At 44.9% G+C, this 25,257-nt stretch overlaps 1 protein-coding gene across 4 annotated transcripts in view; it reads left to right on the top strand.

Moving 5' to 3' along the window:
- LOC126354628 (transmembrane protein 117-like) overlaps nucleotides 1-25,257 on the top strand; it is a 483,273-nt gene that overhangs the window by 236,246 nt on the left and 221,770 nt on the right. For 3 of the 4 annotated variants that reach the window (XM_050004396.1, XM_050004394.1, XM_050004395.1), the window contains exon 3: nucleotides 20,951-21,034. In XM_050004396.1, coding sequence (XP_049860353.1) covers nucleotides 20,951-21,034 — 84 coding nt within the window. Of the gene's footprint in view, nucleotides 1-3,001; nucleotides 3,065-20,950; nucleotides 21,035-25,257 lie in introns of those variants that run through there. The other variant, XM_050004398.1, reaches the window with a different exon arrangement.

Genomic DNA, 25,257 nt, shown 5'->3' with positions numbered 1-25,257 from the left:
CGGTACCACTTCACTGTCACAGCACCAACAGTTGACTTGAGCAGGTGTAAAAGGGTTGAACAGTCCCTGATAGACTTGTTACTCAGGTGGCATCCAGTGCCTAGTCCTCGTTCGAAGTCACTGAGTTCATCTGACCTATCCAGTCTGTGGTGTCGTTAGTCATACGACCACACCGCCGCCTGAGAGATCGATCGGTCGGATGCGATTCTCTCGATAAACGGAACAGAAGAACGGCTGAGTTAGTCAAAGAGTACACAGCCAGCCACAGTATTTATGCTTGCGGCGAGGCGCCGCGAGGCCACTTCATGTGCAGCAGGAGAGTAGTGCGGTTGTGGCAGTCTACAGTTCGTAGCCGCGCTCAGTGGTCAGTCAGCGCCGATGTTAGTCATCGTCTGCAGCTCAGTCATTGCTGCCATGTAGCTCCGTTTCAAGTTAGTCTTCAGATTCACCGTATTCGACATTCAAGATTACGAGAGATTAATTCGTCACTGCAAGATTTGTGACTTGTAAATTATGTCATTCTACAGACGCTTAGTCTATAATTATCAACCAACTGATCATGGACTACAGCAAAGTTAAGTAATAAATACTTTCTTATTTTGTGCTCCTGCTAATTAACTGTGTTTTCCTGTTGTAGCTACCAAGCAATCTTGACTTGGACAGGATTTGTGATTGGTGTAAAGAATGGCAGCTAACTCTAAGTACAGATAAATGTAAATTAATGCAGATGAATAGGAAAAAGAATCCCGTAATGTTTGAATACTCCATTAGTAGTGTAGCGCTTGACACAGTCACGTCGATTAAATATTTGGGCGTAACATTGGAGAGCGATAGGAAGTGGGACAAGCATGTAGTGGCAGTCGTCTTCGGTTCATTGGTAGAATTTTGGGAGGATGTGGTTCATCTGTAAAGGAGACCGCTTATAAAACATTAATACAACCTATTCTTGAGTACTGATCGAGCGTTTGGGATCCCTATCAGGTCGGATTGAGGGAGGACATAGAAGCAATTCAGAGGCGGGCTGCTAGATTTGTTACTGGTAGGTAATGCTTCAGAAACTCGGGTGGGAGTCTCTAGAGGAAGTGAGGCGTTCTTTTCATGAGTCGCTACTGAGGAAATTTAGAGAGCCAGCTTTTGAGGCTGACTGCAGTACAGTTTTACTGCCACCAACTTACATTTCGCGGAAAGACCCCGAAGATAAGAGATTAGGGCTCGTACAGAGGCATATAGGCAGTCATTTTTCCCTCGTCCTGTTTGGGAGTGGAACAGGGAGAGAAGATTCTAGTTGAGTTTAGAGGTACCCTCCGCCACGCACCGTATGGTGGATTGTGGAGTATGTATGTAGATGTAGATGTAGAACACACGTTTTCATCTCCTTGCCTACGTCATGTTTGCTACCTCATGTTGATGGACTCGATTATGGTGGAAGAACGAGAGCCATCACAGTCTGCCGTGGCTGCTTCTCTACTGACAACACAACTCTCCCGTCTCCATTTACACCAGCGGGTCCGCGCCTCGCGACATTCAGTTGCCATTTCCGTATTATATTGAGGTTCCCCGATACTTTCGGTGAGACAGTGTACATCGTCAGTCCTCCATACGACTGAGACTTCTAATCAAGCCGCGGGCCTGTGGGGTATCGTCTCGGTTGTGCGACTGGATCCGTGATTTCCTGTCAGGAAGGTCGCAGTTCGTAGTAACAGACGGCAGATCATCGAGTAAAACTGAAGTGATATCAGGTGTTCCCCAGGGAAGCGTCCTGGGACCTCTACTGTTCCTGATCTATATAAATGACGTGGGTGACAATCTGAGCAGTTCTCTTAGGTTGTTCGCCGATGATGCTGTAATTTACCGTCTATTTAGGTAATCCGAAGACCAGTATCAGTTGTAAAGCGATTTAGAAAAGATTGCTGTATTGTGTGGCAGGTGGCATTTGACACTAAATAACGAAAAGTGTGAGGTGATCCACATGAGTTCCAAAAGAAATCCGTTGGAATTCGATTACTCGATAAATAGTACAGTTGTGAAGGCTGTCAACTGAATTAAGTACCTGGGTGTTAAAATTACGAACAACTTCAGTTGGAAAGACCATACAGATGATATTGAGTGGAAAGCGAGCCAAAGGTTGCGTTTCATTGGCAGGACACTTAGAAGATGCAGCAAGTCCACTAAAGAGACAGCTTACACTACAGTCGTTCGTGCTCTGTTAGAATATTGCTGCGCGGTGTGGGATCCTTACCAGGTGGGATTGACGGAGGACATCGAAAGGGTGGAAAAAAGGGCAGCTCGTTTTGTATTATCACGTAATAGGGGAGAGAGTGTGGCAGATATGATACGCGAATTGGGATGGAAGTCAATAAAGCAAAGACGTTTTTCGTCGCAGCGAGAACTATTTACGAAATTTCAGTCACCAACTTTCTCTTCCGAATGCGAAAATATTTTGTTGATCCCTACCTACATATGTAGGAATGATCATCGAAATAAAATAAGAGAAATCAGAGCTCGAACAGAAAGGTTTAGGTGTTCGTTTTTCCCGCGCGCCGTTCGGGAATGGAATGGTAGAGAGACAGTATGATTGTGGTTGGATGAACCCTCTGCCAAGCACTTAAATGTGAATTGCAGAGTAATGATGTAGATGAGACGACGAGCTAGGTGTCCGTGTAGTTAGCAGCGCCCCGGTGCGGTGTGCCCACAGTCGTACGGCGGGGGCAGCACGACGAGCGGGGGCTGCTCGCCGCCCGAGTCGCGCGCTGGGGGCTCCATCTACGAGAACTACTACCAGTACGAGGACATGGAGGACGAGGAGGAGGAGGAGGAGGAGGAGGAGGAGGAGGTGGGCGGGCGCAGCGAGGAGGCGCTCGAGCTGCAGCCGCTGAGCCGCGCCGCCACGTGCGCCTCGGTGCTGGCCGCCGGCTCCGCCTCGGCGTCCGCGTCGGCCGACTCGGCCAGCGTGCGCGGCGCGGGGGCGGGCAGCGACGGCGCGCGCCACCTGCCGCGGCCGCGGCCCGGCCGCCTGCGCAGGGCGCCCACGGTGCTCAGCGCCACGGACCGCCGCCGCTCCACGGTGAGTGGCCCCGTCCCGCCGCACAGCACGCCGCCACTCCCGGCCTGCGCCTGTCCACGGAAACTGCACGTATTCACAGATCTATGTGTGTCAAAACATATCTGTAGTCCACGTTCCGGCATGATTCGGAAACACCTGAGACAGTTTCAACCAGTCTCACCAGGCATGTATCTTAGTTACAGGATATAATTACTGTGGGGAGTGAAACACACTTGTCTACACAGGCGGAAGAAAATAGCATCACCAGACCTACACTACTGACCATTAAAATTGCTGCACCGAGAAGAAATCCAGACGATAAACGGGTATTCATTGGACAAATATATTATACTAGAACTGACATGTGATTACCTTTTCACGCAATTTGGGTGCATAGATCCTGAGAAATCAGTAACCAGAACAACCATCTTTGCCGTAATAACGGCCTTAATACGTCTGGGCATTGACTCAAACAGAGCTTGTACGGCGTATAGAGGTACAACTGCCCATGCAGCTTCAACACGATACCACAGTTCAACAAGAGTGGTGACTGGAGTATTGTGACTAGCCAGTTCCTCGGCCACCATTGACCAGATGTTTTCAAACGGTGAGAGATCTAGAAACTGTGCTGGCCACGGCAGCAGTCGAACATCTTCTGTATCCAGAAAGACCTGTACAAAACCTACAACATGCGGTAGTGCATTATCCTGCTGAAATGTAGGGTTTCACAGGGATCGAATGAAGGATAGAGAGCCGGCCTGGGTGGACGAGCGGTTCTAGGCGCTACAGTCTGGAACCGCGCGACCGCTACGGTTTGAATCCTGCCTCGGGCATGGATGTGTGTGATGTCCTTAGGTTAGGTTTAATTACTTCTAAGTTCTAGGGGACTGATGACCTCAGAAGTTTAGTCCCATAGCGCTCAGAGCCATTTGAACAATTTTGAAGGGTACAGCCACGGGTCGTAACACATCTGAAATGTAACGTCCACTGTTCAAAGTGCCGTCAATGCGAACAACAGGTGACTGAGGCGTGTAACCAATGGCACCCCTTACCATCAAGCCGGCTGATACGCCAGTATGGCGAGGACTAATACACGATTACAATGTGCCTTCACCGCGATGTCACCAAACACAGATGCCACCATCATGATGCTGTAAACAGAACCTGCATTCATCCGAAAAAATGACATTTTGCCATTCCTGCACCGAGGTTCGTCGTTGAGTACACCATCGCAGGCGCTCCTGTCTGTGATGCAGCGTCAAGGGTAACCACAGCCATGGTCTCCTAGCTGATAGTCCATGCTGCACCAAACATCGTCGAACTGTTCGTGCAGATGGTTGTTGTCTTGCAACGTCCCCATCTGTTGACGCAGGGATCGAGACGTGGCTGCACGATCCCTTACAGCCAGGCGGATAAGGTGCCTGTCACCTCGACTTCTAGTCATACGAGGCCGTTGGCATCCAGCACAGCGTTCCATATTACCCTCCTGAACCCACCGGTTCCATATTCTGCTAAAAGTCATTGGATCTCGACCAACGCAAGCAGCAATATCGCGATACGATAAACCGCAATCGCGATGGGCTACAATCCGACCTTTATCAAAGTCGGAAACGTGATGGTACGCATTTCTCCTCCTTACACGAGGCATCACAACAACGTTTCACCAGGCCACGCCGGTCAACTGCTGTTTGTGTATGAGAAATCAATCCGAAACTTTTCTCATGTCAGCACGTTCTAGGTGTCGCCACCTTGTGTGAATGCTCTGAAGACCTAATAATTTGCATATCACAGCATATTCTTGCTGTCGGTTAATTTCGCGTCTGTAGCAATTTTAATGGTCAATAGTGTAATTAATGTAAAGTAATCAAACTTCGAGTATGTATTTATCTAGATAACGTATATAAGTGATTAACATTGCAGCATCACAGTTTAATGTAAGCGCGAGGTAAGCGCTGAAAATTTGAAAAGGTGGTATATTAACAACCGGTGCAACGTCAAAATGTTGACCACGAGCATACAAAAGCGCATGCATTATGTGCACAGGTGCCGGATCACAGTTTGTGAGATGGAGTTCCATGCCCGTTGCACTTTGTCGGTCGCTACGGGGATGGTTAATGTTATTTGTGGATGACGGTGAAATTGTTGGGGGTGATGTCCCATTTGTGCTGGATTGGAGACAGACATGGTGATTGAGTAGGCTAAGACAACACTCTGTAGAGCGTATTGGGTTACAACAGCGGTATGTGGGTGAGCGTTATCCTGTTGGAAAACACCCCTGCAATGGTGTTCTTGAATGGTAGCACAGCATGTCAGATAACCAGACTGACGTACAAATTTGGTGTCAGGGTGCGTCGGATAACCACGGAAATTCTCCAGCTGTCATACAAAATCGTACCCTAGACCGTAACTCCAGGTGTAGGTCCAGTGTGTCTGTCACTCAGACAGGCTGGCTGCAGGCCCTCAACTGAGCTACTGCTAACAAACACATGAGTCAGGACAAGCTTTCACCAGAAAACAAAACAGACTTGCACCCTGCCGTCAAATGAGCTCTCCTTAGGCACCATTGAAGGCATAAATGGCTGTCGTTTGGGGTCAGTGTGAAATGCAGTCTACAGGGCGTCTGGCTCAAAACAATCTTTGAAGTAACTGATTTCTAACACTTCGTTTTGTCACTGTGATGCCAACTGTTGCTCTAGTGGCTGCTGCAGTTGCAGTACGATGCACCAGAGCTGTACACCGAACACGAGGCTCTACGCTCTCGGTAGTACCACTTGGCCGTCCAGAGCCCGATCTTCAACCGAACACCGCTGCCAGCAATCGCGTACAGAGGATACATTCCTGCCAAGTCTTTCTGCAGTGTCACAGAAGGAACATCCAACTCCTTGTAGCCCTATTACACGACCTCGTTCAAACTAAGCCATGTTCTGTTAATGGCGTCTTTGTCACTTTAAAGGCATTCTGCCACTCTCAAAGGTAAGTATCGGTCACGACCGTTACAGCGTGCATTTAAAGCAAACTTGATTTGCATCCTCACAGTGGCGCAACCAGCGCCTCTTATGGAACTGGCGCGAAGTTTCAACAGACATCGTAATTCAGATATACGAACACGCCTACTAACTGTCGTTTGTGTCACACAACTCCTGCTTGATGTTTTTTTCCTTCATTGTATGTGAAGTTGGAGGGAGGGGGGGTGTCTGGAAAGGATATTAGGAAATATTTTAATAGGGACTGGAACCTACTAGTGGTTTTGCCCACAGAAAAATAAAACATCCTTCAAAGCACTTTTTTACTCCTCAACAACTAAATCTCCCTGTTCGCAAGTTTCCTCATTTAATCTCAATTGAAAAATTAAAAATTAAAGCATAAAGATTAAATACAATTTTTTCCACTGACCACAGATTAAGAACATCAAAACAGTTAAGACCAGTAAATCATTCTACAGTCAACACGCAAAAATAAGAAAGTCAGAAAATAAAATACAACTTTTCTATAGAACATAATTCTTCTGAGCACAATATTCCGTGGAACAGACCTATCCTATGAAATGCCAAACCGCTCAATATTTAGCCCAAAACACCAATACAGTACAGACGATAAATCATTTGAACACAGTAATTGGAACACAAATAACAGGTTTGCCGTCGTGGATGGTTGCCATCGGAGGACCTGGGTTCGACTCCCGATGCTACCAAGAATTTTTCCTTAGTGGGAGAACTGGTATGGGATGCACTCAGCCTCTTGATGCTAATTGAGGATCTGTTTGAAAGAGAGGTAGGAACACAGTGGTCTGGAAAGTTCCAAAGGCCGGGAGAGCAGCACTCTGATCCCATTCCACTCCACAGCGCATCCGCCTGATGCTGCAACGCACTGGATGACACGGCTGGTCGACATCTCATGGTACTTCAAGACCTCTACGAGAAAACAAACAACGTCCTGTTTCTGTGAACAATACATTACTACGCCCCTGTTTTTTCCCAAACTGTCCCATAAGTGATATTAAATCCGAAATGAAAACAAGAAACAACGCAGAATAAATTAATCCCCACAGGCCAGTGTAATATGAATCAGTGTCAGTGATTGCCAGTACTTTGTAGACAATCCTTTCTTCTATTAAACTGCTTATACACCTAAATAAGAAGCCTCTATGAAATTATCTTGCAGTTGCCTACAGCCGAGAGGTTGCGCTGTTGATCATAAAAATCAGCTAGGAAACAGCCCTCATCAGAATTCGCGGAAGCCCCGTAGGTTCGCTCGGACACATCAACGAATCTCCTCAGATGAGATTGGACAAAGCTTTGAAGAAAGCCGAATCCGATCGGATGTCCAAAGTCACAATGCGGATTGTATCTCTAGGCAGTGCGGTAAAAACGGAGACTGTTTGTGCCGAGCTGTGTGTCGTCTGGGGATACGTGCTGTTTTCTAATAACATTCTAACGCTAAGATCGCAAAAATATTTTGTTATTTAAAACAACCGGTATCAACAGACTTTCACCTTCAGATCTTAAAAAATCTTTTTGCTTTGAGCCCCGAAGATGACAGTAAATTCCGTCGAAACCGGTTGTTTTAAATAAGGAAATATTCATGTGATCCTGGCTTTAGAATGTTTTTAGCAAGTAAAATAGATCACTCCTTCTTTCTTCTCAAAAAGAGAAAATCGAAACATGCTGTTGTCAGAGTTCTGAAAGAATTGCTATTGTGGGCAGTTCCGCAGCTAATCGAAATTCGCCGAAACATCTTAGAGAGTGGAATGGCAACAGAAAAGTTTACGGCACCTTTGAAGACTGTGTGGCACCGCCGCCACCTTCAGGTCCCACAGGAAAACGTTTAACGAACTGTAAAAACAGCTACCATTGGTTAACCTAAATAATTTAGTAGTCGAAGTAAGAAACATGGCTGTGCTTACATATGTCTGATCTTATCAGCCATCACAGAAACGTACATAGAGGAAGAGAGTAGGACGGAGTTTTGCAGCGCCAAGTACAACGAATTTCATAACTACATGAAAGGTATTCGCAGCTGCGAAGGTGAACAACCATCAGCCTTATAAGGGAATGACGACAATGAAAGTCTGTGCCGGATCGGGAATCGAACCTGGATTTCCCGCTTTATGAGAGCGGCTGCTTTGGCTATCTGTGCACGACCCACGGTCAGACCCAAACTTACATCAGTTGTTGTTCCTGCGTCACAACATGCACCCGAACACACGTGATATAATTCCCGTACAAGGGAAGACATTTTTAATTGAAAGTCGCTGCCCAGTATCGACTGATAAATACTATATTGCAATGCCTGTGGTGTGAAGAAGAACGATGCAGTACAGAAATTTCATAACTTGTTAAACACCTGAAACAAGGGCAAAGGAGGGGACCAGCGTCTTTTAAAACAACTTCTTACTAAACGGCACTTCCAATACTTGTCATTCAGCCAATCAAATTATGTGATGCCAGAAGACCGCAGAGAACAGAGCCCTCCTTGTCGGGAACAGACTTCAGAAAGCTGCTCTCCAGCCAGGCACCACCTCAGGCAGACTTCACTCTTGGCTCCCATCTAGTGAAGTTGAACTTAGATGAAACTTATAGGTAAATAGTTAATGACTGATTTTACAGCCACTTCAGCCGCCTCCTGCGGAATATGAGTGTGGTCAGACCCAGCCGCAACAGCGAGGTGAACTGCAGAGAAAGTCGAATCATTTTTAACAATGTTCATTAATTTTGTGCTTCACTCTGAGAGTTGTTTGTAGTTAGATGTTCAATATGAGATGCAAACACAGACCCATTTGCAGTACTTTCTGTCTTCACTGTACTAACCTTTGGCAATCACTGTATGATTTACGCGAATATATCTGTATTATTCAGATACGCTTTCATTTGATTCACATCCCAAATCCCATATTCAGGTTTGCCAAGGCATTATCTTATTCCTGTCAATGACTAGTAAACCATTCTTTTCCGTTTACGAGGGTAATCCCAAAAGTAAAGTCTCCTATTTTGTATAAGTACATAGACATATTTATTTCTATAATAGTTTACATGAGTTTACAGCGTGAACACTTAGCTATTTTTCGACATCATCACCATTTATGTCGATGCATTTTTGTAGACGCTGTGGCAGTTTTTGTATGCCCATGTCATACCAGCTCGCCGCCATGCTGTTCAGAAAGTTATGAACCTCTTCTTTCACCTCGTCGTCGGAGCTGAATCGCTTTCCGGCCGAATGTTCTTTTACCCTAGGGAACAGGTGGGTGGGTGATTATGTTCCACTGAAACTGTTGCAGGAGAGCAAAGGTCTGCCGAGCAATGTGTGGGCGAGCGTTGTCATGGAGAATGTGTACGCCCTTGCTCAACATTCCTCTTCTCCGGTTGCCCGTTTGAGTTTTTTCTGAGTCTCACAGTACCTGCCAGCGTTAATTGTGGTCCCAGCGATTCAGCTACGACTACGAGGTGAAAGAAGAGGTTCATAACTTTCTGAACAGCATGGCGGCGAGCTGGTATGGCATGGGCAACAGCGTCTACAAAAATTAGCTAAATGTTCAAGCTGTAAACTGCTGTAAACCATTGTAGAAATAAACAGGTCTATGTACTTATAAAAAATAGGAGACCTTACTTTTGGGATTACCCTCGTACATGTAATAACCTGAGTTAAACGAGATCTATGTTTAACTTCATGAATAACGAATTCCTCGATCACTGTTATTGGTGGCAGTTATTTTATTAAGTCAGATATGCAGGGTCATTTTAATACATCCAATTACAGATTCAAAATTGAACGGTTATAATACTAAAGGGGCCAAGTTTAAAAAATGTTCTTTCTAGGTTATTCATAACAAACTTTATTCAAGTAATATGAACATAATAGGCATTAACCCCACGTTATCACTATTACTGGGAAAGCGAGTTATCATTTGGAATGATCCAAAAATAACAAATACACAACGACTTTTGTAAATAAATTTGTACTGAAATGCTAAACGGGCTAATTCCGCCAAACAAGTTTTATAATACTCCTGCCTCTGGCAATTGTTTTACTGTTCACTCTTCGCGCAGTCCACTGTATATCTGTTTGTGCACCTAAGGTAGGCATTCCATCATACTTCTAAGGTCTCTTATCTTCTCTGAACACAGTCTTTTTCATCAGTGACCTCCCTGAATGTGATCGTTTTGTAATATTCTCTTTGACACCCCTTTTCAACGCTCTAATCATTTCCCATCCCTCTATTTCACGAAATGTCTTTTTTATCTGAATTACCGCTGGCGTAGTGATTTTAATTCATGAAGCAGAATTTATATTAACTTAGATACATTAAGGGCCATATAAGCTGCTAACCTAACTGCTTTTCACCTGAAAGATTTTAAATGGTTACTAATTGCAAGCTGTTTCTGTGGCGTTCATTACATAATAGGAAAAAAAATGCTTTCTCACGTTTGCTCAGGCTTCCTTTTAGAGTTACCAGTTTTCTGTTACTTCCCTTTACTGAATTGATCATGTTGTTTTCACTATGCATTATAGCGCAAATGAAGAAACGCAACCGACAAAATGGCAGGAGAGAGCGAAAGCGTATTATGTCTACGTCCAGTCCAGCCAACTCGTGTAACACATTTTGCTTTTACCCCATTTGCAGGGGCAAGTCACTGGAGTTAGCTCCCATACTATTTACTGGCTTTTGTAGCATGAGCTATCATTGTAGGCAGCTCTTTCAGAATGTAAAAGTCGTCTTTAAACAACACCTAATGAAGTAGAAAACACAATTTCTGTAAAACTGGTACTTAGTCGCGTTACATGATAACCCTTTTATTCTTAAGGAACCCCATGATAGAAATCTGCATTGGGATAATTTATTTACTGCCGGTTTCGGTCTAAGACCATCGTCTTGCACGAAAAATTGGCCAATATACACCACAGGTCACTCATGTAGAAAACATAAACTCACATTAACCATCATTAACCATCAAATTCCTGAACAATAGCAAGTAGACAACGACTATCGTTTTGACGATAACTGCTAATGCGGGCCGGCCGCGGTGGCCGAGCGGTTCTAGGCGCTTCAGTCCGGAACCGCGCAACTGCTACGGTCGCAGGTTCGAATCCTGCCTCGGGCATGGATGTGTGTGATGTACTTAGGTTAGTTAGGTTTAAGTAGTTCTAAGTTCTAGGGGACTGATGACCTCAGATGTTAAGTCCCATAGTGCTCAGAGCCATTTGAACCATTTTTTGCTAATGCGGGAAAGACATTGACTATCTTGACACTGTTCGTGAGCTTGATAGCCAATATGAATTCGCGTTTCTATATTAGTGATGTACGGTTTGTGTTGGCCAATTTTTCGTACCAGCTGATGGTCTTACATTGAACCCCTTGAGAGCGAGATAGCAAAAAGCTAATGATGTTTACGACATCCGACGCCCCACATATTGTCTTCCATGCAGCCACAATATTGGCTGCTAATGGCAACAAGAGTCTGGACTGGAGGTATGCAATGGTGAGCACAGAATGAGGCTAGGGACCCTAGTTGAACAGCTCAGTCGACGAGTAACTCACAATAGTGCCACGGTGATAACGGTGTTAAACGAAAACAGAGCAATGGCAACGATAAACAAAGCAAACATTGCATTGTGTCTACAACAACAGTAGGCGAAGTTGACATATCGTCAGAAAGGAACCCAAGGAATTTCGCAGAATCAGTAAGAAGTGGCAGAAGAAATATTAGCATTTTGCGACATGAGTCAGTGGAATGTATCGTACACGCTCGATTGTGCGAACAATTTACATGAGGAGTACAGTGATCAGAAGTGAAATTAGCAATGATTAACAACCTAAGACGAATGGCTACAGGAAAAATGTGAAGACATCGAAAAAAAACATGATTGTCGGAAGGACAGTCTCAGAATACTGGAAACTCAAAACAACCTTCTGTGGCACTAAAAGCAAGGGTGATAACATTAATAGTGCAAGGGGAATTCCACTGTTAAACCCAGGGGGGAGAGCGGATAAGTGAAAAGAATACAGTGAAAACCTCTATTAGGGGGAAGATTCATCTGATGTTATAGAAGAAGAAACGGGAATCGATTTAGATAAGATAGGGCATCGAGTATTAGAGTCAGAATTTAAAAGAGCTTTGGAGGACTTAAGATCAAATAAGGCATGAGGGATACATAACATTTCATCAGAATTTCTAAAATCAATAGGGGAAGTGGCTATGACTATTCACGTTGGTGTGTAGAATGTATGACTCTGGCGACATGCTATAACACTACTGTCTGCTACTGTTATACCATAACCTCCAAGCTGGAGGCAAATTGTGTCATGTAATTATTAGTCAAAGCAATTCCTCGACTGGAAGCTTGACGTTGAGTATGCCTACCGTCACGTTCTCATGCAGTACAACATGGGATCACTGTCTCATCTGAATGTCCCACAATTCTGAATATTCCACTATTCGGCCAGCCGGCCGAATGAGAATCACAATGAGGCTTCTTTCTAACTATGTTCGGCGCTCATAACGCTGTCTCACACGACTACACAGATTATACACTCTGTGATCAAAAGTATCCCGACACCTGGCTGAAAATGACTTACAAGTTCGTGGCGCCCTCCATCGGTAATGCTGGAATCCAATATGGTGTTGGCCCACCCTTAGCCTTGATGACAGCTTCCACTCTCGCAGGCATACGCTCAGTCAGGTGCTGGAAAGTTTCTCGGGGAATGGCTTCCCATTCTTCACGGAATGCTGCACTGAGGAGAGTCATCGATGTCGGTTGGTGAGGCGTTCCACAGCACCCCAAAGGTGTTCTGTAGGATTCAGGTCAGGGCTCTCTGCAGGCCAGTCCATTACAGGGATGTTATTGTCGGGCAACTACTCCGCCACAGGCCGTGCATTATGAACAGGTGCTCGATCGTGTTGAAAGACGCAGTCGCCATCCCCGAATTGCTCTTCTACAGTGGAAAGCAAGAAGCTACTTAAAACATCAATGTAGACCTGTGCTGTGATTGTGCTACGTAAAACAACAAGGGGTGCGAGCCCTCTACATGAAAAACACGACCACACCACAACACCACCGCCTCAGAATTTTACTGTTGGCACTACACACGCTGGCCGATGACGTTCACCGGGCATTCGCCATGCCCACACCGTGCCATAGGATCGCCACATTATGTACCGTGATTCGTCACTCCACACAACGTTTTTCCACTGCTCAGTCGTTCAATGTTTACGCTCCTCACACCTAGCGAGGCGTCGTTTCGTATTTACCGACGTGACGTGTGGCTTATGAGCAGCCGCTCGACCATGAAATACAAGTTTTGTCACCTCCTGCCTAACTGTCATAGTACTTGCAGTGGATCCTGATGCAGTTTGGAATTCCTGTGTGATGATCTGCATAGACGTCTGCCTATTGCGCATTACGACCCTCTTCAACTGTCGGCGGTCTCTGTCAGTCAACAGACGAGGTCGGCATGCACGCTTTAGTGCTGTACGTGTCCCTTCACGTTTCCACTTCACTATCACATCGGAAACAGCGGACCTAGGACTGTTTCGTAGTGCGGAAATCTCGCGCAGAGATGTATAACACAAGTTACACCAAATCACCTGTCCACGTTAAAGTGCATGAGTGCTCTCTCACGATGTCTACTGACTACCGAGGTCGCTGATGTGGAGTACCTGGGAGTAAGTGGTTGCACAGTGCACCTAATATGAAAAGCGCGTGTTTTTGGGGGAGTCCGGAGACATTTGATCACATAGAATATGTGTACTTCACGCTGATCAGTCAAGTTCTGACGCTGTTTGTGTCCCTTATATACCCTACCCTGCCTGGAAACACCACTAGGCACAAACAACGCTAATGCACTCCGGTGCCCGTTGTGGATGTCGTGGGGAATGGCAACTCCAGTTATTTACTACTCACCGATGTTGTGTAGGTGTACGAAGTTACATCGACATCCGTCCATGTCTTCTGGGTGCTTCACTTTTTTCTCGGACAGTGGATATAGAACGCACTAATAATGCCATAACACGTGAACTGCGAAAAAAGGCTGACAACGAAATCAGCTTAGTCGTATCGAGCGGGTCGGGAGGTTACGATGGGAACAAGTACTGCTTACTGTTTTGCGCCTCCCCGTCGCTGCCATCATATACATTATTTCTTAAGCCAACATCCTCTTTTTTCACGCGTACTAATCCTACAGGAATAAATTAGCTATATTTACAAAGGTGTTTTAATCGGCCTCTGACACTGTGTAACTATTTTTCACGAACGCTTACTATTTATGGAAAATTTCAACATAAAAGAGACTACGAATAACACGAAATAGCAAAGAAAGTATTCCAACCAATGTCATTAAAGCCGGAAATGTGAAGGAATTTATCACCACATCAATATTGTGCCCAAAGAATGAAGACTGAAGATTGCACTAAAGTAAATGAAAAATTTTTGAAGAACATTGTGGAGGGAAATGACGAGATTTACTAGAGTTGTAACTCTGTACAGTTCAACGAGGGGATTGACAATCAATTGTATCCTGTACAATTCTTACGTTAGGATTACCGCCACATAAACTTCTACTAAAGAACAATAGTATTGCCTTCTTGATAACAAACCTGCACGCTAAACAGGGCTTAGTCAACCGATGTTGGATGATTATAATAAAACTCAATAATGTTACAATTAATTCTCAGCTGCTTGACACCGAGAAAAATGCTGTAATACCACAGATAAACTTTACATCGTTTGATACAAACCTGCTTTTTCAGCTCTCAAGAAGTTGCCTATTATAATTGATAACACTATAATCAAGGGTATAAGATGAACATCAACAAAAGCAAAACGAGGATAATGGAGTGTAGTCGAATTAAGTCGGGTGATACTGAGGGAATTAGATTAGGAAGTGAGACACTTTAAGTAGTAAAGGAGTTTTGCTACGATATAAAATGTAGACTGGCAATGGCAAGGAAAGCGTTTCTGAAGAAGAGAAATTTGTTAACATCGAGTATAGATTTAAGAGTCAGGAAGTCATTTCTGAAAGTATTTGTATGGAGTGTAGCCATGTTTGGAAGTGAAACATGGACGATAAATAGTTTGGACAAGAAGAGAATAGAAGCTTTCGAAATGTGGTGCTACAGAAGAATGCTGAAGATTAGATGGGTAGATCACATAACTAATGAGGAAGTATTGAATATGATTGGGGAGAAGAGAAGTTTGTGGCACAACTTGACCAGAAGAAGGGATCGATTGGTAGGAAATGTTCTGAGGCATCAAGGGATCACCAATTTAGTATTGGAGGAAAGCGTGGAAGGCAAAAATCGTAGAGGGAGACCAAGAGATGAATACACTAAGCAGATTCAGAAGGATGTAGGTTGCAGTAGGTACTGGGAGATGAAGAAGCTTTCGCAGGATAGAGTCGCATGGAGAGCTGCATCAAACCAGTCTGTGGACTGAAGACCACAACAACAACTCCATTCGCAACATATGTTACAGACAGTACCCACATATGTTTCTGAGTGTACCTACAAAATTATATCATTGCATGAGACGTAGTTCAGAAGTAATGACGTCATAAACATTACGAGTGGTACGGGCGTGGACACACAGCTATAAGTAAATGCCTGGGCAACGCCGGACTTCACCAGTGCAGCCGAAATGCTATTACTTCTAGTGCTTCTCTTTTCGTGCACGAAAGATCAGTTATAACAACCTTATGCTTCTCCTTCTGTTAGCACTCCAGCGCTGTATCTTAACAGCAACACTTCCTTTTTTTGTCTTTCGTCAATATTTCTGTGATTTCGTATGGGGCAGTCTTTATTGTCGTAAGCCGACCGCTACACGGGTTCAATTAACGCAGAGAACAGGACAGGAAAACGCGGCAGGGCGGCCTTATCGCTACACGGACGCCGCGCTTTTGTGGGCAGCACGCGCCTCAGGGAGAGGCGCCGGCGCAGCAGCCGGCAGCTCGGCTCAGCTAACGAGCTGCCGTGGCGCCACAGACGTCATTTCCGGCGCCGCCTCTGACGTCACGCGCCCGCCTTCCCAATTCTGCCGGGGCGCGGGCGACGCTGATCGCACCCGCCGGAAGCTGTCGGGCGTCTCCGGACCGCCGCTGCGCAGGCACTACGCTGATTCAATTAACTTCCGCCCTTCCGACAAGTGAACGTGCGTATGACAACAAGTGACAACTTACCGGTGACGCCTGCCGTCTAAGCGTGTAAGGCGCCGACAGAAATACTAGACGTTTACCTGTCGTCCCATTTCCTGGCATGAGATACGAGAAGAACATGAAAAGCTAGCATACTGACGGGTTTGTTACGAGGATCGTTCAATAATTAACGCGACACAGTTTTTTCGAGCTCACTTTCGCTCCAAAAAACGCGGAATTTGTTGTGGGGCATCGTGCAATATTCCCGCTGCATCCCCTGCAATTTCACGAATTTCCGAAAGGTCGTGCCGCTTTACGAAGTCTTCAACATGGCTTGTATAGCGGACGTGCGTCCCAAGAAGAGAAATGTCATTAATTTTTTTCGGGGGAAAGTCAGAACATCGCAAGTATTCATAGACGCTTGCAGGATGTCTACGGAGACCTGGCAGTGAACAAAATCACAGTGAGTCGTTGGGCGAGGCCTCTGTCATCATCGCAACAAGGACGCGCAAACCTGTCCGATCTCCTGCGTGCTGCCCAACCGCACAGTGCTGTGGCTCGTGCAGTGTTGGAACGTGCAGACACTCTCATTCGATATGAGCGACGGATCACAATCAAAACTATCGACCACCAACAACGTACTGAAAGGTGTGTGTCCGCTGCGTTCCTCGCCGCCTTACAAAAGACCATAAGGAGCAACGAAGGATCATCTGTGCGGAACTGCTTGCGCGTTATGAGGCTGGTCGTGACAATTTGTTGTTGAACATCGTCACAGGCGATGAAACACGGGTTCATCACTTCAAACCGGAAACAAAATGGCAGTCCACGGAGCGGCGCCACACCACCTCTACTCCGAAGGAAAAGTTCAAAGCTGCGCTCTCAGCACGGTGACGGTCTTCTGAGACTCTGAAGGGATTATTCTTATAATGCCCTTCTTCGTGGTGCAACAGACAACTCTGAAGTGTATTGTGCTACCATTAGGAACCTGAGAAACGACATCAACACGTTTGTCGCCAAAAAATACAAACTAACTTCTCCTTCTTCGTGACATCGCAAGGTCTCACAAAAGCCTGAGCACTCTAGAGGAGCTCACAAAACTTCATTCGACTGCCCCAATATCGCAATTTTGACAATACACTATGTGCTCAAAAGTATGCGGACACCCCCAAAAACATAAGTTTTTCATATTAGGTGCATTTTGCTGCCTCCTACTCCCAGGTACTCCATATTAGCGACCTCAGTAGTCATTAGACATCGTGAGAGAGCAGAATGGGGCGCTCCGTGGAACTCACGCACTTTGAAAGTGGTCAGGTGATTGCGTGTCACTTGTATCATACGTCTGTACGCGGGATTTCCAGGCTCCGAGACGTCCTTAGGTCCACTGTTTACGATGTGATAGCGAAGTGGAAACATGAAGGGACACGTACAGCACAAAAGCGTAAAAACCGATCTCGTCTGTTGTCTGACAGAGACCGCCGACAGTTGAAGAGGGTCGTAATGTTTAATAGGCAAACATCCATCCAGACCATCACACAGGAATTCCAAACTGCATCAGGATACACTGCACGTACTATGACAGTTAGGCGGGAGGTGAGAAAACTTTGATTTCATGGACGAGTGGGTGCTCATAAGCCACACATCATGCCGGTAAATGTCAAACGACGCCTCGCTTGGTGTAAGAAGCGTAAACATTGGACGATTGAACAGTGGAGAAACGTTGTGTGGAGTGACGAATCACGGTAAATAATGTGGGGATCCGATGGCAGAGTGTGGGCATGGCGAATGCCCGGTGAACGTCATCTGCCAGCGTCTGTAGTGCCAACAGTAAAATTCGGAGGCCGTCGTGTTATGGTGTGGTCGCGTTTTTCATGGAGGGAGCTTGCACTCGTTGTTGTTTCGCGTAGCACTATCACAGCACAGCACTTTCAACACGATCGAGCAAATGTTCATAAAGCACGGCCTGTGGCGAAGTGGTTACACGTCAGTAACATCCCTGCAATGGACTGGTTTGCACAGAGTCCTGACCTGAATCCTATAGAACTCCTTTGGGATGTTTTGGAACGCCGACTCGCGCCAGTCCTCACCAACCGACATCGATATCTCTCCTCAGTGTAGCACTCCGTGAAGAATGGGCTGCAATTCCCCAAGAAACCTTCCAGCACCTGATTGAACGTATGCCTGTTAGAGTGGAAACTGTCATCAAGGCTCAGGGTGGGCCAACACCATATTGAATTCCAGCATTACCGATGGAGGGAGCCACGAACTTGTAAGGCATTTTCAGCCAAGTGTCCGGATACTTCTGGTCACTTAGTGTATGTCTGTTATCAAGTGGAAATAATTGCGCTTAAACGCATGACAAAACCAAAAGATCATCTGACAAGACCTGGTACAGATGATGGTGGCACGTCAGTTTGTTCTTAATAACCACTTGGTGTGTGTATTGCACTCTTTTTAAGTTGCTTGTATTCTGTTTGATCTTTACTCGTATACGTAATATTAGGTAGGGTAAATGATTCAATGTTCGTTTTTGTTTCATGTAAAATAGAAGCTGGTCCCACTGCATTGTATTCTCCAGACTCATGCATATCTGTATCAGTTTACGAATTCCTTTGTGAACTGCACATTTTAAATGTGTTGTAAATATATTGCTCGTATTCTCCTTTATTTTTGTTCGCATCCGTTTTTCTGTACTTTTTCGAATTTAAAGGAAAAGCCTGAAATTTGTACTGTAGTAGGAAAATGACTCTAGTGCATTGATTACTGCTAAAATCTATTGTTTGTTGTACACGTTCATAATGTGTGAACACATTTGGGTAACTACTGTTGCATTTTTAACATTTGCAAGGAACAATGCTCTAGTCTCTCAGACCGTAAAGCATAATCAGTGGTAAGAAGCAGTACCATTTAAAGCAAAATTACATACTCATTTCATGAGAAGATGTAGTATAGTTGAATACCAATTCTGTCAAAAGGAGTTAACATGGTGTTAAATATGACAGAATACGAAAAATAAATCAGAACGAAAATACAGTGCGAGAAATATACTTAACAACGCATTTAAATCGAGCAGCTCGCTCACGAATCCATCAGCAAAAGCAAATATACGTGAGTCCACTGAGCGCCATGCAACAAAATTAGCTGATTTTTAAATATGAAAATCAAGTAAATATGGAATCCTTTATGTCACCCAATATTATGGATGTGAGCAAAAATCAGCCAATATAAGAGCAACACATTTACAGTGCAATTAAAAGAATGCAATACACACAAGCAGCCGTAATTAGGAATGCAATGTGACGAAACAAACGTTTGTTTACTACAAAATCAAAACAAATGTCCAGGACTTTAAATCACCCAATAAGAAAACAATATGGGAAAAAACTGATACAGAGCATCATATTTATAGATTGCCTAGTACTGATGAACTTGCACCACTGTAAGTGGCGTGGCAGCGAGTTAGGATTGTGTTAACGGAAATCCCTGTATGATTTTCAACCCCCTCGGCTCGTTGCACTGGCCAAGAACAAGCGAGAATGTCTGCAGTGAGACTACTTGGCCAGTAGCCTATACCACCTGCATATCTAACAATTTATTACGTCGAGATCTGACAATTATTACAGTATTCATATTATTGTTTTAACGATTTATTGCCAGTTTCAAATGCGACATTTAATCCACAATGAAAAGGTATAACATACGTATATATGTAACGTAATTTGCGTATATATGTAGTGATATAAAATATGTCACGGTAAACACGACCTGAAGATTTCGAGGCTCGGCTCGCACTTATATCTTAGTCGCCGTTGTACATTAAAATTGATACTGACTACCACCCTTTATAGACGAGGTCTGTGACGAACGACTGTACGGTGGCAGTTGGAGTCCTGGTGCTGGAAGAAATTTTCTTCAGCAGCACAAAAAATGAAATGAAATGATCGTATGGCATTGATGGCCGGGAGAAACTGGCCGGAGGAAGCTCGGCAGCCGACTTTCAAGCCTTTCCAGTTGACGTCACAATGGATGGCTTGCGTGTCGATGATGACGAAAACACGACACTCCATCCACGAGCGGAGAAAATCTTCGACCCGGCCGGGAATCGCACCCAGGCCCACTGCATAGCACTCAGACGCACTGACCACTCAGCTAAGGGGGCAGACTGCAGCACAACCAGGAAACCATACACACTACAGTCATTTAACACTCAGCAACTCTCACACACCACGTGGAAAGTAACCATTGTATGTGAGGGAATAAAACACTTTCCTATTATGTGCTTTACCAACGCTTCAGTGTCTACCAGTCAACAGCGCCGCACGGCTCTCTCTTTCTTTTTTTGCTGGTTACAATAAACCATTATTTAGTTATTGTTATTCCATACCCTGTAATTATTTTAATGAGGTATGGAAAGGCCTATTGGTGGCACCTTACAGTAAATAAATACATAAATATTGTGGTTAGAATGCATTCTGAGGCATGGGATTTCTAGTTTGTACGAATGTGCATGATGTAATTATGTAGGTATGATTAATCTGGGAAACAAGTTACTACGGTGCCTCACACAGTTGGTAGTGTAGTAACGCTAGTAGAAGTGACCTATAAAGTGCCTCCCTAAATGTGTGCGTATTCTACGACACATGCGCAGAAGTAGCCCCGCTTTCTCTGTTCATCAGTACATGACTGTTGCTGTTGTAATTTGGTGTTTGTGTTAACGCATGTATGGTAAGAATAGATGTAAAAATTGTGCATGAGTTTCAGAAACGACTGAATGCTGCATGACGTTTCAGCTAGAATACTACAAATGGAAACTGGGACTCTCAAGGAACTCGTTCTGCACGGCGTTCGTAGATGGAGAGCGCGTTCTCACGCAGGTTGGTATAGTCAGGTAAAATAACTTGTGTAGCGTGTAATAACTGTCTCCTGTTTGCTTGTTTCTGTGTTAGACAGAGATCTTCAACCATTTTCATATGCTTGCATCGCAGTTAGCCTTACCCTTTAAGTGTCACCCGGAAGCAACACCTGCAGGAAAGTTTTGCTCTTATGTAAAAAAATAGTCATCCACGGAACGGTAATTTCAAATTAAGGAGTTTTAGGATAGATGGAAGTAATAGGCTGATGCTTAATTAAGTAACATCCTTATTCCTTATAACACATTGTGTTCTAAGTACATCGTTGGCTCTTAATCATCTGTCATTCTTTGTACGAAGTGTGAACAAAAACATGTGATGTTTTTAATTAACAACAACTCACGTATTATACAGCCTTTTCATTATTACACAGCGACAGATTTTTGCCTATGTAATTTCATCTGAAAAGTCGTATAAGCACTGTGCGTTTGTCATGGAATTTATTTTATTTTTTATTTATTTATTTATTTATTTTTTTGTATGTGGTAAGTCGTGTTTCTCCTAGAATCAGTTCCACAAGCACTTTTAAGATGGGTCGGGTTGCCATTTTCTATCCCGTAACACAAGTTTATTATTGCTAACAAACTTTACAAAAAAGCTTCAGGACTAATCCGAAAGTCACTAGGTAGGCCATTAACGCCAGAACGTGCACTACTGGCAATTAAAATTGCTGCACCACGACGATGTCGTGCTACAGAAGCGAAATTAAACCGACAGGAAGAAGATGCTGTGATATGCAAATGATTAGCTTTTCAGAGCATTCACACAAGGTTGGCGCCGCTGGCGATACCTACAACACGCCGACATGACGAAAGTTTCGAAACGATTTCTCATACACAAACCAGTTGACCGGCGTTGCCTGGTGAAACATTGTTGTGATGCATCGTGTAAGGAGGAGAAATGCGTACCATCACGTTTCCGACTCTCATAACAGTCGGATTGTAGCCTATCGCGATTGCGGTTTATCGTATCGCGACATTGCTGCTCGCGTTGGTCTAGATCCAATGACTGTTAGCAGAATATGGAATCGGTGGGTTCAGGAAGGTAACACGGAACGCCGTGCTGGATCCCAACGGCCTCGTATCACTAGCAGTCGAGATGACAGGCATCTTATCCGCATAATTGTAACGGATCGTGCAGCCACGTCTCGATCCCTGAGTTAACAGATGGGGGCGTCTGCAAGACAACAACCATCTGCACGAACAATTCGACGACGTTTGCAGCAGCATGGACTGTCAGCTCGGAGACCATAGCTGCGTTTACCCATGACGCTGCATCACAGACAGGAGCGCCTGCGATGGTGTACTCAACGACGAACCTGGTTGCACGAATGGCAAAACGTCATTTTTTCAGATTAATCCAGGTTCTGTTTACAGCATCATGATGGTCGCATCCGTGTTTGGCGACATCGCGGTGAATGCACATTGGAAGCGTGTATTCGTCATCGCGATACTGGCGTATCAACTGTCGTGATGCTATGGTGTGCCACTGGTTACACGTCTCGGTCACCTCTTGTTCGCATTGAACAGTGGACGTTACATTTCAGATGTGTTATGACCCGTGGCTCTACCCTTAATTCGATCCCTGCAAAACCCTACATTTCAGCAGGATAATGCACGACCGCATGTTGCAGGTCCTGTACCGGCTTTTCTGGATACAGAAAATGTTCGACAGCTGCCCTGGTCAGCACATTCTCCAGATCTCTCACCAATTGAAAACGTCTGGTCAATGGTGGCCGATCAACTGGCTCGTCACAATACGCCCGTCACTACTCTAGATGAACTGTGCTATCGTGTTGAAGCTGCGTGGGTAGCTGTCCAATGAATACCAGCTTATCATCTGCATTTCTTCTTGGTGTAGCAATTTAAATGGCCAGTAGTGTCGTTAGTGTATAAGTCAAGCGGTGAAGACTAGTATACGCCAACCAACTTCTAAATATGCTCTACTACACATATCGCTGATCACAGTATACGACGAATACATTATTATAATTTACACTTGTCCCTACAAGATGGCTCTGGTTCAGAAACGTAAGATTATGTAAAATGATTAATATTCTGAGAAAGAATTCTTGACTTATAACGTATCAGTTGGTTCTTATAGTAAACGACGATCCTCATTTACATGTATCTAGTACAACAGGAACTTCCGTTGTTGATCTGATAAATAATGCTAAAGACTGCACGAACGTCGCTGGCACAGTGTAATGTGGAACTACAAATAAGTGGTTAATTAGATTGTTCTTCTTTGAAGGGAATGATGCAAAAACAGTTAAAGTGGAAGCACCGTGGTTTCTGACAATGTTCCAAAATTTGCTGGTACCAGATGTCAGGACGATGCTTCCGTTCCGTTTATTTAAAAAAAGATGGCTCTGAGCACTATGGGACTTAACATCTATGGTCATCAGTCCTCTAGAAATTAGAGCTACTTAAACCTAACTAACCTAAGGACAACACACAACACCCAGCCACCACGAGGCAGAGAAAATCCCTGACCCCGCCGGGAATCGAACCCGGGAACCCGGGCGCGGGAAGCGAGAACGCTACCGCACGACCACGAGATGCCGGCGTTTATTTAAATATAAGCACTAGTTACAAATTCGAAAAAGGTTCAGCTTTTGCCTCACAACACAAACTTGTGGCCGGTTGCGGTTGCGCTGTGAAACACTGCAAATTCGTGAACATAGTGCAAGTCCGATATGAGAAATTCAGACAGAGATAAACGTCAAACAAAGTCCAAGCTCGTAGCATAGGTTGTCAACGACAGGCCGGCCTCAGGTCGTTGTGTGGGTGGCCTCATTCCGCTCCGGAGACCACCACATGACGCCACCTGCGTTGCCTTGGCGGAGGAAGACGTGTCGCTGGCCCACTGTGGTGTGTTCGCTACCTGCTGCATGTGGCCCCGCCGTTGTGGCAGCGAGACTATAAGAGGTAATCAAATGAAACGTGGCACGTGGAAAAAAAGTGAATAAACTGTGCATTGCATCTAATTTAATCGCCGTAAACTGTTAACACATTTATCTCACGGTTTAACATGACGGTCAGTGCCTTCATGGAAAGATGTTTGCGGTTGCCTACATAATGGCTTTCTTCATGGCTCCAAAAATATGTAAATCGCAGGGGGAGAGATCAGGACTGTATGGAGTATGTGTAAGGCTTCCCAGCAATATTTCTGCAGCATAGCTGAAACGGTCTTGGCAATATGTTGATGGGCATTATCCTGCAACGTTGTTCGGAATACGCTGCAAAGTTTCACTGGGAAGCCCTTACAGATCCTCCATAGTGCCGATCCCTTCATATGCGATTTCCGTATTTTAGGGGACCCGAAGAAAGAGGCTCGTGGCCGTCGATTTGCATCGGACGAAGACGTGCACGCCTGGATACCTTCATGGTTCCGAAGGCAGCCGCAAACATTTTTCCATGAAGGCACTGACCGTAATGTCTCACTGTGGCATAAATGTATTGCTATGGCGATTACTTTTACAAATACACTGAAGAGCCAAAGAAACTGGTATACCCATGCGTAACCAAATACAGATATGTAATAAGGCAGACTATGGGGCTGCAGTCGGCAACGCTTATACAAGACAACAAATGTTTGGCGCAGTTGTTAGATCGGTAGCTGCAGCAAAATGGCAGACTATTTAGATTTAAGTGAGTTTGAAAGTGGTGGTGTAGTCGGCGCACGAGCGATGGGACACAGCATCTCCGAGGTAGCGATGAAGCGAGGATTTTCCCGTACGACCATTTCACGAGTGAACCGTGAATATCAGGTATCTGGTAAAACGTCAAACCTCCGACATCCTGCGGCCGGAAAAAGATCGCTTAGGAACAGGAACAACGACGACTGAAGAGATCGTTCAACGTGACAGAAGTGCAACGCTTCCGCAAATTGATGAGAATTACAATGTCAGCGTGAAAATCATTCAACAAAACATCATTGATATGGGCTTACGGAGCGGAAGGCCTGCTTGTGAACCATTGATGACTACACGACATAATGCTTCTGATTCGGATGGGTCCGTCAACACCGACACTGGACTGTTGATGAGTGGAAACATGTTACCTGGTTGGAAGAGGTTCGTTTCAAGTTGTATCGAGCGGATGGACGTGTGCGGGTGTAGAGACAACCTCATGAATCCATGTGCCCTGCATGTCGGCAGTGGACTGTTCAAGATGGTGGAGGTT

Source organism: Schistocerca gregaria, chromosome 3 (assembly GCF_023897955.1).
Source record: "Schistocerca gregaria isolate iqSchGreg1 chromosome 3, iqSchGreg1.2, whole genome shotgun sequence".
Taxonomy (NCBI): Eukaryota; Metazoa; Arthropoda; class Insecta; order Orthoptera; family Acrididae; genus Schistocerca; species Schistocerca gregaria.
The sequence above is the reverse complement of the archived record's forward strand: the minus strand, read 5'-3'. Positions and strand labels throughout refer to the sequence as shown.